Here is a 17362-nt window from a genome sequence, read left to right on the forward strand (position 1 = left end):
TCACTTCGGCTGCAGTGAAGGAGAGACCGCATGTTTCTGTTGCAGGCCGTGTCAGTGGCACTGTATTGTCCTCAAAGCGGGCAAAAAAGTTATTTAGTCTGCCTGGGAGCAAGACATCCTGGTCCGTGACTGGGCTGGGTTTCTTCCTGTAGTCCGTGATTGACTGTAGACCCTGCCACATACCTCTTGTGTCTGAGCCGTTGAATTGAGATTCTACTTTGTCTCTGTACTGGCGCTTAGCTTGTTTGATAGCCTTGCGGAGGGAATAGCTGCACTGTTTGTATTCAGTCATGTTACCAGACACCTTGCCCTGATTAAAAGCAGTGGTTCGTGCCTTCAGTTTCACACGAATGCTGCCATCAATCCACGGTTTCTGGTTAGGGAATGTTTTAATCGTTGCTATGGGAACGACATCTTCAACGCACGTTCTAATGAACTCGCACACCGTATCAGCGTATTCGTCAATGTTGTTGTCTGACGCAATACGAAACATCTCCCAGTCCACGTGATGGAAGCAGTCTTGGAGTGTGGAGTCAGCTTGGTCGGACCAGCGTTGGACAGACCTCAGCGTGGGAGCTTCTTGTTTTAGTTTCTGTCTGTAGGCAGGGATCAACAAAATGGAGTCGTGGTCAGCTTTTCCGAAAGGGGGCGGGGCAGGGCCTTATATGCGTCGCGGAAGTTAGAGTAACAATGATCCAGGGTCTTTCCACCCCTGGTTGCGCAATCGATATGCTGATAAAATTTAGGGAGTCTTGTTTTCAGATTAGCCTTGTTAAAATCCCCAGCTACAATGAATGCAGCCTCCGGATAAATCGTTTCCAGTTTGCAGAGAGTTAAATAAAGTTCGTTCAGAGCCATCGATGTGTCTGCTTGGGGGGGATATATACGGCTGTGATTATAATCGAAGAGAATTCTCTTGGTAGATAATGCGGTCTACATTTGATTGTGAGGAATTCTAAATCAGGTGAACAGAAGGATTTGAGTTCCTGTATGTTTCTTTCATCACACCATGTCACGTTGGCCATAAGACATACGCCCGCCCCTCTTCTTACCAGAAAGATGTTTGTTTCTGTCGGCGCGATGCGTGGAGAAACCCGCTGGCTGCACCGCTTCGGATTGCGTCTCTCCAGTTAGCCATGTTTCCGTGAAGCAAAGAACGTTACAATCTCTGATGTCCCTCTGGAATGCTACCCTTGCTCGGATTTCATCAACCTTGTTGTCAAGAGACTGGACATTGGCAAGAAGAATGCTAGGGAGTGGTGCACGATGTGCCCGTCTCCGGAGTCTGACCAGAAGACCGCTTCGTTTCCCTCTTTTTCTGAGTCGTTTTTTTTTTTTGGTCGCTGCATGTGATCCACTCGGTTACACTGGTTGTAAGGCAGAACACAGGATCCGCATCGCGAAAAACATATTCTTGGTCGTGCTGATGGTGAGTTGACGCTGATCTTATATTCAGTAGTTCTTCTCGGCTGTATGTAAAGAAACCTAAGATGACCTGGGGTACTAGTGTAAGAAATAACACGTAAAAAAACAAAAAACTGCATAGTTTCCTAGGAACGCGAAGCGAGGCGGCCATCTCTGTCGGCGCCGGAAGATCCGGCGGGGGGCCACTGTGTTCTTGGGGACAGTCAATGCTGCAGACATTTTTTTGTACCCTTCCCTAGATCTCTGCCTCTACACAATCCTGTCTCGAAGATCTACGGACACTTCATTTGACCTGTTGTAATGGGTGCATGTCGGTGGCAGGGAAGTCAGGCGCAGGAAAACAAACTTGGTATTAACAGAGTCGTTTAATAAGTGCTCCAAACTCCAAAAAAATTTAACTCCAAAAGCCAAAAAAACTTAAGTGGGTACAAAACCCATCGCACACCGACACATGACTTGTACAAACATGAGGGGAAGCAGAGGGTTAAATACACAACATGTAATTTATGGGATTGGATCCAGGTGTGAAGGAAGACAAGACAAAACCAATGGAAAATTAAAAATGGATCAATGATGGCTAGAAGGTCGGTGACGTCAACCGCCGAACACCGACCGAACAAGGAGAGGGACTGACTTCGGCGGAAGTTGTGACAAATGGCTTGGTTTTTGCTCTGACATGCACTGTCGATGCTTATATAGACATCTCAAGGCCACTCTACCATAAAGGCCTGATTGTTAGAGTGCTATAAGGCTGTAACGTAACAAAATGTGGAAAAAGTCAAGGGGTCTGAATACTTTACAAATGCACTGTAATACTATAGTAGTCACCATGCTAGTGAGCCTGATCTGAAATAACCTCATGTTTTATCCATTGTCATCATGTCAGGTATCTACAGTTTCTCTTTCCCTGTTAGGAAACATGAATAGACATGTTGTCTTCAAAACAACATCAAAATACATTCCATGAAGCTGGAATGGTAAAAGACCAGATAGGTATCTAAAGAGAAAGAAGGAAAGATGTGTCACAAATGGCATCATATTCCCTTTATTGTAGTTCACTATAAAGTGAACAGGGTGCCATTTGGGATGAAACCCACATGTACCTCCCACAACACATTCCTCCTTCTTAAAGGCAAGAGAGTGACGCATTCAACTTCACCTGGACTTCTGTGAGGCGGAGAAGAGAGCCGAAGGACCTTTCGTGGGATGAACTTAATTCCCCAAATGTGAGATAGAAAAACCAGCATGGCAGACGAACGTGGTGAGTACTTAATACCAGGTTCCTATGGTTATATAGTACTTAATACCAGGTTCCTATGGTTATATAGTACTTAATACCAGGTTCCTATGGTTATATAGTACTTCATAACATCTTCATATGGTTATATAGTACTTAATACCAGGTTCCTATGGTTATATAGTACTTCATAACATCTTCATATGGTTATATAGTACTTAATACCAGGTTCCTATGGTTATATAGTACTTCATAACATCTTCATATGGTTATATAGTACTTAATACCAGCTTCATATGGTTATATAGTACTTAATACTAGCTTCATATGGTTATATAGTACTTAATACCAGCTTCATATGGTTATATAGTACTTAATACCAGGTTCCTATGGTTATATAGTACTTAATACCAGCTTCATATGGTTATATAATACTTAATAACAGGCTCATATGATTATATAGTACTTAATAACAGGTTCCTATGGTTATATAGTACTTAATAACAGGCTCATATGGTTATATAGTACTTAATAACAGGCTAATATGGTTATATAGTACTTAATAACAGGCTCATATGGTTATATAGTACTTAATACCAGGTTCCTATGGTTATATAGTACTTCATAACATCTTCATATGGTTATATAGTACTTAATAACAGGTTCCTATGGTTATATAGTACTTAATAACAGGTTCATATGGTTATATAGTACTTCATAACAGCTTCATATGGTTATATAGTACTTAATAACAGGTTCATATGGTTATATAGTACTTCATAACATCTTCATATGGTTATATAGTACTTCATAACAGCTTCATATGGTTATATAGTACTTAATAACAGGTTCCTATGGTTATATAGTACTTAATAACAGGTTCATATGATTATATAGTACTTAATAACAGGTTACTATTGTTATATAGTACTTAATAACAGGTTACTATTGTTATATAGTACTTAATAACAGGTTACTATTGTTATATAGTACTTAATAACAGGTTAATATGGTAATATAGTACTTAATAACCGGTTCCTATGGTTATATAGTACTTAATAACAGGTTCATATGGTTATATAGTACTTAATACCAGCTTCATATGGTTATATAGTACTTAATACCAGCTTCATATGGTTATATAGTACTTAATACCAGCTTCATATGGTTATATAGTACTTAATACCAGCTTCATATGGTTATATAGTACTTAATACCAGCTTTACAACGTAGGTGTTGTATGAAGTGATTTGCGAAAACTTTTTGTAAAGTTACAATAAATAAGAAAAACTGTCATACAATTATACATGTATTGTTTTATGTTTACTACAGTTTCTCTACTAAAGGAGGCAGAGACATCAGGCTTCGGTGAGTAAGACTCCATTCCTTTATGGTCAGAACGATGGTCATATAATGAATTAACCACAATTCCCTCTGTTGTCAAACAGCAAATGGTGAACCTTATTTTATACTAGAGCATACAGAATATGCACAGCGTCACCAAGACAACCAATGTACAGAAATCCAGATCACATTATTCTCTCATGAATAATACATATTTCAGTGTATACTATGTCATCCTCGAATCATTGTTGCAAAGATACTAGGACAAAACATTTCATTTCAGGTTCTGTAGATGGATTCTGCCTACGTGAAAGATCCAGACCCATAGGTGTTTCATCACCCTACCCTGTTGAGAATGACAGCCCTGCAGGTAAGATAACAGTATTGGACAAATAAAACTGGTGATGCAATTGCTAGTCTTCACTGTTGCTGTTAGCTAAATATGATTCCTGTGAATCTAGTTGAATGAATTTAGTAACAAACAATGATGAAACTGTATTAGTTTGTATTTCCACCGATTCAGAGCAGCCAGCTGATCTGAGGATAGTTTTGGTGGGGAAGACTGGAGCAGGGAAGAGCGCAACAGGAAACACCATCCTGTGGAAAGATGCCTTTACAGAAGAGGCCTCTCTTGTGTCTGTAACGGCACAGTGTGAGAAACAGAGTGGAGTGGTCAATGGGAGTAAGATTGATGTCATCGACACCCCAGGACTCTTTGACACAGCCATGTCTCAAGAAGAGATGAAAAGTGAAATAGTCAGTTGTATAGAAATGTCAGTCCCAGGACCTCACGCCTTCCTGCTGGTGATCAGACTGGGGAGGTTCACAGAGGAGGAAAGGAACACTGTGAAGTGGATCCAGGAGAACTTTGGAGAAGAAGCCTCAATGTACACCATCATTCTGTTCACTGGTAAAGATCATTTGAAGGGGAAAGCAGTTGAGGAATGTCTGAATCCTTGTGTTTCAATTCAGGAACTGATCAAAAGTTGTTGGGGAAGATACCATTGTCTCAACAATGGTCAGAGGGATGACCGTCTTCAGGTCAATGAGCTGCTGAGGAAGATAGAAGAGATGGTGAAGATGAATGGAGGAGAGCACTACACCAATGAGATGTACCAGGAGGCCCAGAGGAAGATCGAAGAGGAGGAAGAGAGGAAGAGACAGGAGATGGAGGAAGAGAGGAGGAGAAGAGAGGATGAGATACGGGAGCAAGAAAGGAGGAGACGGGAAGAAGAAATGAGGAGACGGGAGGAAAAGAGGAGACGGGAAAGAGCAACAAGAGAAAATATTGCGATAGGTTTAACTTCAGCAGCAGCTGTTGGGGCAGTAGTAGCTGGGACTACAGTACTTGCTGTAGTCCCAGTAGTGGCTGTGGTAGCAGCACCAATTCTGTTGGTTGGGGCAGCTGGTTTTGGTATAGCAGCTCTTGTCATTTGGATAAAGAAGATAAGACGGTAAAAAAAGACGGAAATGAGCTGTAATACTTTCAATATTAATGTTAAACATGGTCCTTGATGAATTTATAAACACATTAGGTGATACATAATAACATGTATACTGTAGGTGATTATGAATAAAAAAATCAGATCAACCTTTTTGAGGTCATTTAATGAATCTATTTGTGATTCAAAAAGGGTTAAATAGGTGAACTTCTAATGTAAATGGAAATATGGACATTTTGTTAGACAATTGTGTTTTTAATCATCTATGATTTTTTTATATACATATATTCTACTCGGCTAAGGAAACATTAAATGTATTTTACATTTGTCAAATAAAATCAATTAATTCATTCAATCTTTATGACTTGAAACTGTAATTGTGTAGTTCTACCAATTTGGAGCCTTTTGAGAAGTCCAACTTGGTAAAAAGAAAACTACTTAATATTTCACCAAATTTTAACATTCAAAGTGCCTATTAAGTGCCAAATAAAGTAACAGGGTTGACTGAAACAGGGTTGACTGAAACAGGGTTGACTAAAACAGGGTTGACTAAAACAGGGTTGACTGACACAGGGTTGACTGAAACAGGGTTGACTAAAACAGGCTTGACTGAAACAGGCTTGACTGAAACAGGCTTGACTAAAACAGGGTTGACTGAAACAGGGTTGACTGAAACAGAGTTGACTGAAACAGGGTTTACTAAAACAGGGTTGACTAAAACAGGATTGACTAAAACAGGGTTGACTAAAACAGGGTTGACTGAAACAGGGTTGACTGAAACAGGGTTGACTAAAACAGGGTTGACTAAAACAGGGTTGACTAAAACAGGGTTGACTGAAACAGGGTTGACTGAGACAGGGTTGACTAAAACAGGGTTGACTAAAACAGGGTTGACGATTTCATCTTAAATCAGCCATGAATCCCTTTGTGACAGGGAGAATGGATGCATAGTGTGTGCAATTGAATTCAAGCTTCACACATTTATTTCGTATGATCTAATTAGCATAATAATACAAAATCCCCCATTAAAACCTTTCTGCTTAAGGTAGAGATCTGTTTCTCAATACACGTCATCCACAGAGGAAGGTGGCAGAACTGTTCAGTTGTTCAATTGTTAAAAACTTCCATGACTTTGTCAACCAACTTGTTCTGATCAAAATGCCTATGGTTATAAGTGGTCATAACTAGGTATAACCATGTATAACATTTAAATGACCTTATATAAATGCTTAGTTGCAGTCAGAACAGCTCATAATAGTATGTCAGTGGTATGAACACTTAGTAGAACTGTAATACAGAGACCAGCTCCCTCTGAATGTACACAGTGCTGTATTGGTGGGTATTCTCCGAATAATTGTTATTCTATGGGAAATGTTATTTAAATACCAAAATTCCTATAATATCCTTTCCCTCTACCGTCCCTACAAACAGAAGATGGCACATCGATGGTATCAACTTCAGATGAGTCCTGTGGGGCTTGTGGGGGTCGTAGAGCAAACAGGACAAAAAAAGAGAGTCTGATCTTTCCACAGAGTTTTTAGGCCAAACCGTTCCTATGCTACAGACGTTTTAGTGAGAAGACCGATTATTGGGATGTCTCATGGTCTGACAAACACCTCTGTGGCCCGGCCACCTTACACTGCAGATGCAGAAGGGAGATGCGGTGGAATGAAACACATGCATGGCCAAAAAAACGTATACAAAAAAATATATCTTTAGCTTAAACTGATTTTAATGGGGATTTTTGGGGTGATTTTTTCATATTATGGGACTTAGATTGATGCACCAGTGCGTCAATAGACTCTACAGGGATTTATACACTGAGTGGACAAAACATTATGGACACCTGTTCTTTCCATGAGACTGACCAGGTGAATCCAGGTGAAAGCTGTGATCCCTTATTGATGTCACTTGTTAAATCCACTTCAATCAGTGTAGATGAAGGAGAGGAGTCATGTTCAAGAAGGATTTTTAAATCTTGAGATAATTGAGGCATGGATTGTGTATGTGTGCCATTCAGAGGGTGAATGGGCCAGACACAAGATGTAAGTGCCTTTGAAGGGGATATGGCAGTAGGCGCCAGGGTCACCAGTTTGTGTCAAACTGCAACGCTGCTGGCTTCTTCACATTCAACACTTTCCTGTGGTATGAAGAATGGTCCACCACCCAAAGGACATCCAGCCAACTTAACACAACTGTGGGAAGCAGTGGAGTCAACATGGGCCAGCATCCCTGTGGAATGCTTTAGACACCTTGTAGAGTCCATGCACTTGAGGCTGTTTTGAGTGCAAAAGGGGGTGCAACACAATATTAGGAAGTTGTACCTAATGTTTTGGACACTCAGTGTATAATTTAATGTTGACAGAGAATTAAAAGCTTTTGATGTAAACATGTTTTCTAATCACAATACTTCAACTATGGCCTTTTAATGATTCATATCATTTTTTTCACCACTAACTTATTTGCCTAGAGATGGATGATTCCTCCAAAGTGGGAATCTTGGGATCTGGATATTCCGCCTTGGTTAGCAAAGTTTACTAATTCTGACTGGAACGTGAACACTGCAATTCAATGAGAGGTCAGGAGTCAGGGTAATAGAGGTCATAGAGTCAAAAGTTCGTAATCACTGTCAGTGGTCACTCCTCAGGTGTAGATAGTTAGTATCCAGACAGACTATGGTCTCTCCTCATAGATAATATCCAGACAGACAGTGGTCTCTCCTCATAGATAGTTAGTATCCAGACAGACGGTGTTCTCTCCACATAGATAGATAGTGTCATGACGTTGCCTTCTTTGGGTACAGCAAGCCCCACCCCCTCTCTCTGCCTCCTACACACAGGCTGCTGTGGTCAGAGAGAGGTCGTAAATTCCTGAGGAGATGATCTCCTCATGGCCACAATATGGAGACAGAGTGAGTTTTCATAGAGAACAAAGGAATTTCTTCCACCTCACAGAACTTTAGGTCCGAACAACATTTATGGTCCGGAGAAGGTATAACAGATCGGTGAAGAACTGAAGGAAACTCCAATTCCCTTTTTAGTTTAACTAAATCAGAGGACCGCCCATGACCCCAGTTAGGTTTGTCAGGTCCCTCCCTGGTGTGTGTTCTCCCTCTACCCTCTCTCTACCCTCCCTCCCTGGTGTGTGTTCTCTCTCTACCCTCCCTCCCTGGTCTGTGTTCTCCCTCTACCCTCTCTCTACCCTCCCTCCCTGGTCTGTGTTCTCTCTCTACCCTCTCTCTACCCTCCCTCCCTGGTCTGTGTTCTCCCTCTAGCCTCTCTACCCTCCCTCCTTGGTCTGTGTTCTCCCTCTACCCTCTCTCTACCCTCCCTCCTTGGTCTGTGTTCTCCCTCTACCCTCTCTCTACCCTCCCTCCCTGGTCTGTGTTCTCCCTCTACCCTCTCTCTACCCTCCCTCCCTGGTCTGTGTTCTCCCTCTAGCCTCTCTACCCTCCCTCCTTGGTCTGTGTTCTCCCTCTACCCTCTCTCTACCCTCCCTCCTTGGTCTGTGTTCTCCCTCTACCCTCTCTCTACCCTCCCTCCTTGGTCTGTGTTCTCCCTCTACCCTCCTCTACCCTCCCTCCCTGGTCTGTGTTCTCCCTCTACCCTCTCTCTACCCTCCCTCCTTGGTCTGTGTTCTCCCTCTACCCTCTCTCTACCCTCCCTCCCTGGTCTGTGTTCTCCCTCTACCCTCTCTCTACCCTCCCTCCCTGGTCTGTGTTCTCCCTCTAGGCTCTCTCTACCCTCCCTCCCTGGTCTGTGTTCTCCCTCTACCCTCTCTCTACCCTCCCTCCCTGGTCTGTGTTCTCCCTCTACCCTCTCTCTACCCTCCCTCCCTGGTCTGTGTTCTCCCTCTACCCTCTCTCTACCCTCCCTCCCTGGTCTGTGTTCTCCCTCTACCCTCTCTCTACCCTCCCTCCTTGGTCTGTGTTCTCCCTCTACCCTCTCTCTACCCTCCCTCCTTGGTCTGTGTTCTCCTCTACCCTCTCTCTACCCTCCCTCCTGGTCTGTGTTCTCCCTCTACCCTCTCTCTACCCTCCCTCCCTGGTCTGTGTTCTCCCTCTACCCCTCTCTACCCTCCCTCCCTGGTCTGTGTTCTCCCTCTACCCCTCTCTACCCTCCCTCCCTGGTCTGTGTTCTCCCTCTACCCCTCTCTACCCTCCCTCCCTGGTCTGTGTTCTCCCTCTACCCTCTCTCTACCCTCCCTCCCTGGTCTGTGTCATCCCTCTACCCTCTCTCTACCCTCCCTCCCTGGTCTGTGTTCTCCCTCTAGGCTCTCTCTACCCTCCCTCCCTGGTCTGTGTTCTCCCTCTACCCTCCTCTACCCTCCCTCCCTGGTCTGTGTTCTCCCTCTAGGCTCTCTCTACCCTCCCTCCCTGGTCTGTGTTCTCCCTCTACCCCTCTCTACCCTCCCTCCCTGGTCTGTGTCTCCCTCTACCCTCTCTCTACCCTCCCTCCCTGGTCTGTGTTCTCCCTCTACCCTCTCTCTACCCTCCCTCCCTGGTCTGTGTTCTCCCTCTACCCTCCCTCTACCCTCCCTCCCTGGTCTGTGTTCTCCCTCTACCCTCTCTCTACCCTCCCTCCCTGGTGTGTGTCTCTCTCTCTACCCTCCCTCCCTGGTCTGTGTTCTCCCTCTACCCTCTCTCTACCCTCCCTCCCTGGTCTGTGTTCTCCCTCTACCCTCTCTCTACCCTCCCTCCCTGGTCTGTGTTCTCCCTCTAGTGTCAAACTTAGTGTTTAACACCACATGATTAAGACTGTGAGTAATTTTGCAATGTACTGTATGTCACAACTATATTCATACTGTACTTCATTACTGTATTTGTACTGTACCTCATTACTGTATTTCTACTGTACTTCATTACTGTATTTGTACTGTACCTCATTACTGTATTTCTACTGTACTTCATTACTGTATTTGTACTGTACCTCATTACTGTATTTCTACTGTACTTCATTACTGTATTTCAACTGTACCTCATTACTGTATTTCTACTGTACGTCATTACTGTATTTCTACTGTACCTCATTACTGTATTTCTACTGTATTTCATTTCTGTATTTCTACTGTATTTCATTTCTGTATTTCTACTGTACTTCATTACTGTATTTAAACTGTACCTCATTACTGTATTTATACTGTACCTCATTACTGTATTTCTACTGTACCTCATTACTGTATTTATACTGTACCTCATTACTGTATTTCTACTGTACATCACTACTGTATTTCTACTGTACTTCATTACTGTATTTCTACTGTACCTCATTACTGTATTTCTACTGTACCTCATTACTGTATTTCTACTGTACTTCATTACTGTTTTCTACTGTTCTTCATTATATAAGTATATATATATATATATATGTATGTATGTATGTATGTATGTATGTATGTATGTATATGTATATGTATTTATACTTCTTGGGACAAGAACATTACATTAACAATTACAAAGAGGGATTTTGTATCATATACCTACTGAAAGAGATATAGAGGGATTATATATTGTATAAATATTGAAGTCTATCAATTTGATTATAAGTATTTTGTGTAGTGCTTGTGCTGTATAATGTTTCATGATTTATCAATCTATGAAGGACATTTGATGGAATTTTGATGGATAACCTTTAGTCGTTAGTGTTAACTAATTGTTGCATCTGTGAAATCCAGAAAATCCTTTCCTCACGTTTCTTTAAAAGAACAAAATCTTTACAACAGATTTATTTCACATTTGAGAGAGCGAGTGAGAGAGAAATGTGTTGGTCATCATACCGACAACATCAAAATATCCTTTCCAGACTGAAGTCAGCAGGACTTTGAGTAGCCAGACTTAGTATCAGCCAGACGTGTTGCTGGGTTACAGGGTTAAATAGTCTTTCAAGACTGAAGTCAGCAGGACTGTGAGTTAGTATCAGCCAGACGTGTTGCTGGGTTACAGGGTTAAATAGTCTTTCAACCAGTTTGGAAGTCAGCAGAACGTTCTGCTCCATTGTTACACTCCCAGAAGTAGAAGGGTTCCATTATACTGTATTAGAACACAACTGTACTTTAGAACCAGAAGAGACTCCACTATCAACATGAGAAATGATGGTCAGCCAGACGTGTTGCTGGGTTCAGGGTTAAATAGTCTGTTAGACTGAAGTCATGCAGGACTTCAGTTACTGTATCAGCCAGACATGTTGCTGGGTTCAGGGTTAAATAGTCTTTATAGACTGACACATAGGCTGGGATTCAATCCAATACTGTATAGACACACATTGTTGCTGGGTTCAGGGTCCAATAGTCAGACACAGACTGGGTCAATCCAATACTGTATAGACACATAGGTTGGTATCAAGCCAGATACTGTATAGACAGACAGGCTGGGATAGTCTTTCAATACAGACACATAGGACTGGGATACAATCCAATACTGTATCAGACACACATAGGCTGGGATTCAATCCAAGTATAGACACATAGGCTGGGATTCAATCCAATACTGTACAGACACATAGGCTGGGATTCAAGCCAATACTGTATAGACACATAGGTTGGGATACAATCCAATACTGTATAGACAGACAGGCTGGGATTCAATCCAATACTGTATAGACAGACACACAGACTGGGATTCAATCCAATACTGTACAGACAGACACATAGGCTGGGATTCAATCCAATACTGTATAGACACACACAGGCTGGGATTCAAACCAATACTGTATAGACAGACACACAGGCTGGGATTCAATCCAATACTGTACAGACAGACACATAGGCTGGGATTCAATCCAATACTGTACAGACAGACACATAGGCTGGGATTCAATCCAATACTGTATAGACACACACAGGCTGGGATTTAATCCAATACTGTATAGACACACAGACTGGGATTCAATCCAACACTGTACAGACAGACACATAGGCTGGGATTCAATCCATACTGTATAGACACACACAGGCTGGGATTCAATCCAATACTGTATAGACAGACACACAGGCTGGGATTCAATCCAATACTGTACAGACAGACACATAGGCTGGGATTCAATCCAATACTGTACAGACAGACACACAGGCTGGGATTCAATCCAATACTGTACAGACAGACACACAGGCTGGGATTCAATCCAATACTGTACAGACAGACACACAGGCTGGGATTCAATCCAATACTGTATACACACACACAGGCTGGGATTCAATCCAATACTGTATAGACACACACAGGCTGGGATTCAATCCAATACTGTATAGACAGACACACAGGCTGGGATTCAATCCAGTACTGTATACACACACACAGGCTGATTTTCAATCCAATACTGTATAGACACACACAGGCTGATATTCAATCCAATACTGTATACACACACACAGGCTGGGATTCAATCCAATACTGTATACACACACACAGGCTGGGATTCAATCCAATACTGTATAGACAGACACACAGACTGGGATTCAATCCAATACTGTACAGACAGACACATAGGCTGGGATTCAATCCAATACTGTATAGACACACACAGGCTGGGATTCAAACCAATACTGTATAGACACACACAGGCTGGGATTCAAACCAATACTGTACAGACAGACACATAGGCTGGGATTCAATCCAATACTGTACAGACAGACACATAGGCTGGGATTCAATCCAATACTGTATAGACACACACAGGCTGGGATTTAATCCAATACTGTATAGACACACAGACTGGGATTCAATCCAACACTGTACAGACAGACACATAGGCTGGGATTCAATCCAATACTGTATAGACAGACACACAGGCTGGGATTCAATCCAATACTGTATAGACAGACACACAGGCTGGGATTCAATCCAATACTGTACAGACAGACACATAGGCTGGGATTCAATCCAATACTGTACAGACAGACACACAGGCTGGGATTCAATCCAATACTGTACAGACAGACACACAGGCTGGGATTCAATCCAATACTGTACAGACAGACACACAGGCTGGGATTCAATCCAATACTGTATACACACACACAGGCTGGCATTCAATCCAATACTGTATAGACACACACAGGCTGGGATTCAATCCAATACTGTATAGACAGACACACAGGCTGGGATTCAATCCAGTACTGTATACACACACACAGGCTGATTTTCAATCCAATACTGTATAGACACACACAGGCTGATATTCAATCCAATACTGTATACACACACACAGGCTGGGATTCAATCCAATACTGTATACACACACACAGGCTGGGATTCAATCCAATACTGTATAGACAGACACACAGACTGGGATTCAATCCAATACTGTACAGACAGACACATAGGCTGGGATTCAATCCAATACTGTATAGACACACACAGGCTGGGATTCAAACCAATACTGTATAGACAGACACACAGGCTGGGATTCAATCCAATACTGTACAGACAGACACATAGGCTGGGATTGGGATTGTCTGACCCTGTCTAAAGAATCCAATACTGTACAGACAGACACATAGGCTGGGATTCAATCCAATACTGTATAGACACACACAGGCTGGGATTTAATCCAATACTGTATCGACACACAGGCTGGGATTCAATCCAATACTGTATACACACACACAGGCTGATTTTCAATCCAATACTGTATACACACACACAGGCTGGGATTCGTAAGGTTGCTAGTTCAACTCCAGGAGCAGACAAGGTGAAACATTTGTCTGTGTGCCCTTGAGCAAGGCACTCAACCTCAATTGCTCCAGGGATGTCATTGATCATGTCTGACCCTGTCTAAAGACCCCAGCTCTCTGTGGGTGTTGATAATGTCTGACCCTGTCTAAAGACCCCAGCTCTCTGTGGGTGTTGATAATGTCTGACCCTGTCTAAAGACCCCAGCTCTCTGTGGGTGTTGATAATGTCTGACCCTGTCTAAAGACCCCAGCTCTCTGTGGGTGTTGATAATGTCTGACCCTGTCTAAAGACCCCAGCTCTCTGTGGGTGTTGATAATGTCTGACCCTGTCTAAAGACCCCAGCTCTCTGTGGGTGTTGATAATGTCTGACCCTGTCTAAAGACCCCAGCTCTCTGTGGGTGTTGATAATGTCTGACCCTGTCTAAAGACCCCAGCTCTCTGTGGGTGTTGATAATGTCTGACCCTGTCTAAAGACCCCAGCTCTCTGTGGGTGTTGATAATGTCTGACCCTGTCTAAAGACCCCAGCTCTCTGTGGGTGTTGATAATGTCTGACCCTGTCTAAAGACCCCAGCTCTCTGTGGGTGTTGATAATGTCTGACCCTGTCTAAAGACCCCAGCTCTCTGTGGGTGTTGATAATGTCTGACCCTGTCTAAAGACCCCAGCTCTCTGTGGGTGTTGATAATGTCTGACCCTGTCTAAAGACCCCAGCTCTCTGTGGGTGTGGATAATGTCTGGTCTGACCCTGTCTAAAGACCCCAGCTCTCTGTGGGTGTTGATAATGTCTGACCCTGTCTAAAGACCCCAGCTCTCTGTGGGTGTTGGGATATGTGTGAAACACCTGGACAAGTGTGAAACAGGACAAATAACAGCAGCTACTATAGTCACCATCTAGTGAGTCTGACCTGAAATAACCCCTGAACATCTCATGACTGTTTTAATCATGGCAGTTATCTACAGTTTCTCTTTCCCTGTTTGGAAACATGCAGAACCAGTTCATCATCGTCCCATTGGATAATAATGGACATGTGGTAACATGCAGAACTAGTTCATCATCGTTCCATTGGATAATAATGGACATGTGGTAACATGCAGAACTAGTTCATCATCGTCCCATTGGATAATAATGGACATGTGGTAACATGCAGAACTAGTTCATCATCGTTCCATTGGATAATAATGGACATGTGGTAACATGCAGAACTAGTTCATCATCGTTCCATTGGATAATAATGGACATGTGGTAACATGCAGAACTAGTTCATCATCGTTCCATTGGATAATAATGGACATGTGGTAACATGCAGAACTAGTTCATCATCGTCCCATTGGACAACAAAGGACATGTTGTAAAAATATAAGATATTTATCTAAAGAGACATCGGCACATGTAGCATGAGTCACAAATGGCACCATATTCCGTTAATCGTGCACTACTTTCTACCAGGCCCCTAGTGCACTACTTTCTACCAGGACCCTAGTGCACTACTTTCTACCAGGACCCTAGTGCACTACTTTCTACCAGGACCCTAGTGCACTACTTTAACCAGGACCCTAGTGCACTACTTTCTACCAGGCACTACTTTAACCCTAGTGCACTACCAGGCCCCTAGTGCACTCACCAGGCCCCTAGTGCACTACTTTCTACCAGGCCCCTAGTGCACTACTTTAACCAGGGCCCTAGTGCACTACTTTCTACCAGGTCCCTAGTGCACTACTAAATATAAGATATTTATAAGATATTTATCTAAAGAGACATCGGCACATGCAGAAGCATGAGTCACAAATGGCATCATATTCCGTTAATAGTGCACTACTTTCTACCAGGACCCTAGTGCACTACTTTTAACCAGGACCCTAGTGCACTACTTTCTACCAGGCCCCTAGTGCACTACTTTAACCAGGACCCTAGTGCACTACTTTCTACCAGGCCCCTAGTGCACTACTTTAACCAGGCCCCTAGTGCACTACTTTAACCAGAACCCTAGTGCACTACTTTCTACCAGGCCCCTAGTGCACTACTTTAACCAGGCCCCTAGTGCACTACTTTCTACCAGGCCCCTAGTGCACTACTTTAACCAGGACCCTAGTGCACTACTTTCTACCAGGCCCCTAGTGCACTACTTTAACCAGGCCCCTAGTGCACTACTTTCTACCAGGCCCCTAGTGCACTACTTTAACCAGGCCCCTAGTGCACTACTTTCTACCAGGCCCCTAGTGCACTACTTTAACCAGGGCCCTAGTGCACTACTTTCTACCAGGTCCCTAGTGCACTACTAAATATAAGATATTTATAAGATATTTATCTAAAGAGACATCGGCACATGTAGCATGAGTCACAAATGGCATCATATTCCGTTAATAGTGCACTACTTTCTACCAGGACCCTAGTGCACTACTTTCTACCAGGACCCTAGTGCACTACTTTCTACCAGGACCCTAGTGCACTACTTTCTACCAGGACCCTAGTGCACTACTTTCTACCAGGACCCTAGTGCACTACTTTCTACCAGGACCCTAGTGCACTACTTTCTACCAGGACCCTAGTGCACTACTTTTAACCAGGACCCTAGTGCACTACTTTCTACCAGGCCCCTAGTGCACTACTTTAACCAGGACCCTAGTGCACTACTTTCTACCAGGCCCCTAGTGCACTACTTTAACCAGGCCCCTAGTGCACTACTTTAACCAGAACCCTAGTGCACTACTTTCTACCAGGCCCCTAGTGCACTACTTTAACCAGGCCCCTAGTGCACTACTTTCTACCAGGCCCCTAGTGCACTACTTTAACCAGGACCCTAGTGCACTACTTTCTACCAGGCCCCTAGTGCACTACTTTAACCAGGCCCCTAGTGCACTACTTTCTACCAGGCCCCTAGTGCACTACTTTAACCAGGCCCCTAGTGCACTACTTTCTACCAGGCCCCTAGCACTACTTTAACCAGGGCCCTAGTGCACTACTTTCTACCAGGTCCCTAGTGCACTACTAAATATAAGATATTTATAAGATATTTATCTAAAGAGACATCGGCACATGTAGCATGAGTCACAAATGGCATCATATTCCGTTAATAGTGCACTACTTTCTACCAGGACCCTAGTGCACTACTTTCTACCAGGACCCTAGTGCACTACTTTCTACCAGGACCCTAGTGCACTACTTTCTACCAGGCCCCTAGTGCACTACTTTAACCAGGACCCTTGTGCACTACTAAATATAAGATATTTATAAGATATTTATCTA

The 17362-nt window shown here is 43.2% G+C and overlaps 1 protein-coding gene across 2 annotated transcripts; it reads left to right on the forward strand.

The window, feature by feature from the left end:
* Positions 1-2053: 2053 nt before the first annotated feature.
* On the forward strand, positions 2054-5803 carry LOC112239076 (GTPase IMAP family member 7). Of its 2 annotated transcripts, none has more exons than XM_042313747.1 (4): positions 2054-2686; positions 3995-4030; positions 4290-4376; positions 4509-5803. In XM_042313747.1, exons 1-4 carry the CDS (start codon positions 2671-2673, stop codon positions 5462-5464), a joined length of 1095 nt encoding a protein of 364 aa, XP_042169681.1. In that variant the 5' UTR covers positions 2054-2670; the 3' UTR covers positions 5465-5803. The 2 variants fall into 2 exon arrangements, with proteins under 2 accessions (XP_042169681.1, XP_042169682.1); XM_042313748.1 differs by having other exon boundaries at positions 2061-2686; positions 4530-5803.
* Positions 5804-17362: the final 11559 nt, after the last annotated feature.

The sequence above is a fragment of the Oncorhynchus tshawytscha genome, unplaced genomic scaffold (assembly GCF_018296145.1).
Source record: "Oncorhynchus tshawytscha isolate Ot180627B unplaced genomic scaffold, Otsh_v2.0 Un_contig_3689_pilon_pilon, whole genome shotgun sequence".
Lineage (NCBI taxonomy): Eukaryota > Metazoa > Chordata > Actinopteri > Salmoniformes > Salmonidae > Oncorhynchus > Oncorhynchus tshawytscha.

Excerpts from the sequence above, each read along its gene's own strand:
- LOC112239076 (XM_042313747.1), top strand. Across the intron at positions 4,031-4,289 it reads GGCAGAGACATCAGGCTTCG|GTTCTGTAGATGGATTCTGC; the intron begins GTGAGTAAGACT and ends ATTTCATTTCAG. Across the intron at positions 4,377-4,508 it reads TGAGAATGACAGCCCTGCAG|TTTGTATTTCCACCGATTCA; the intron begins GTAAGATAACAG and ends AAACTGTATTAG.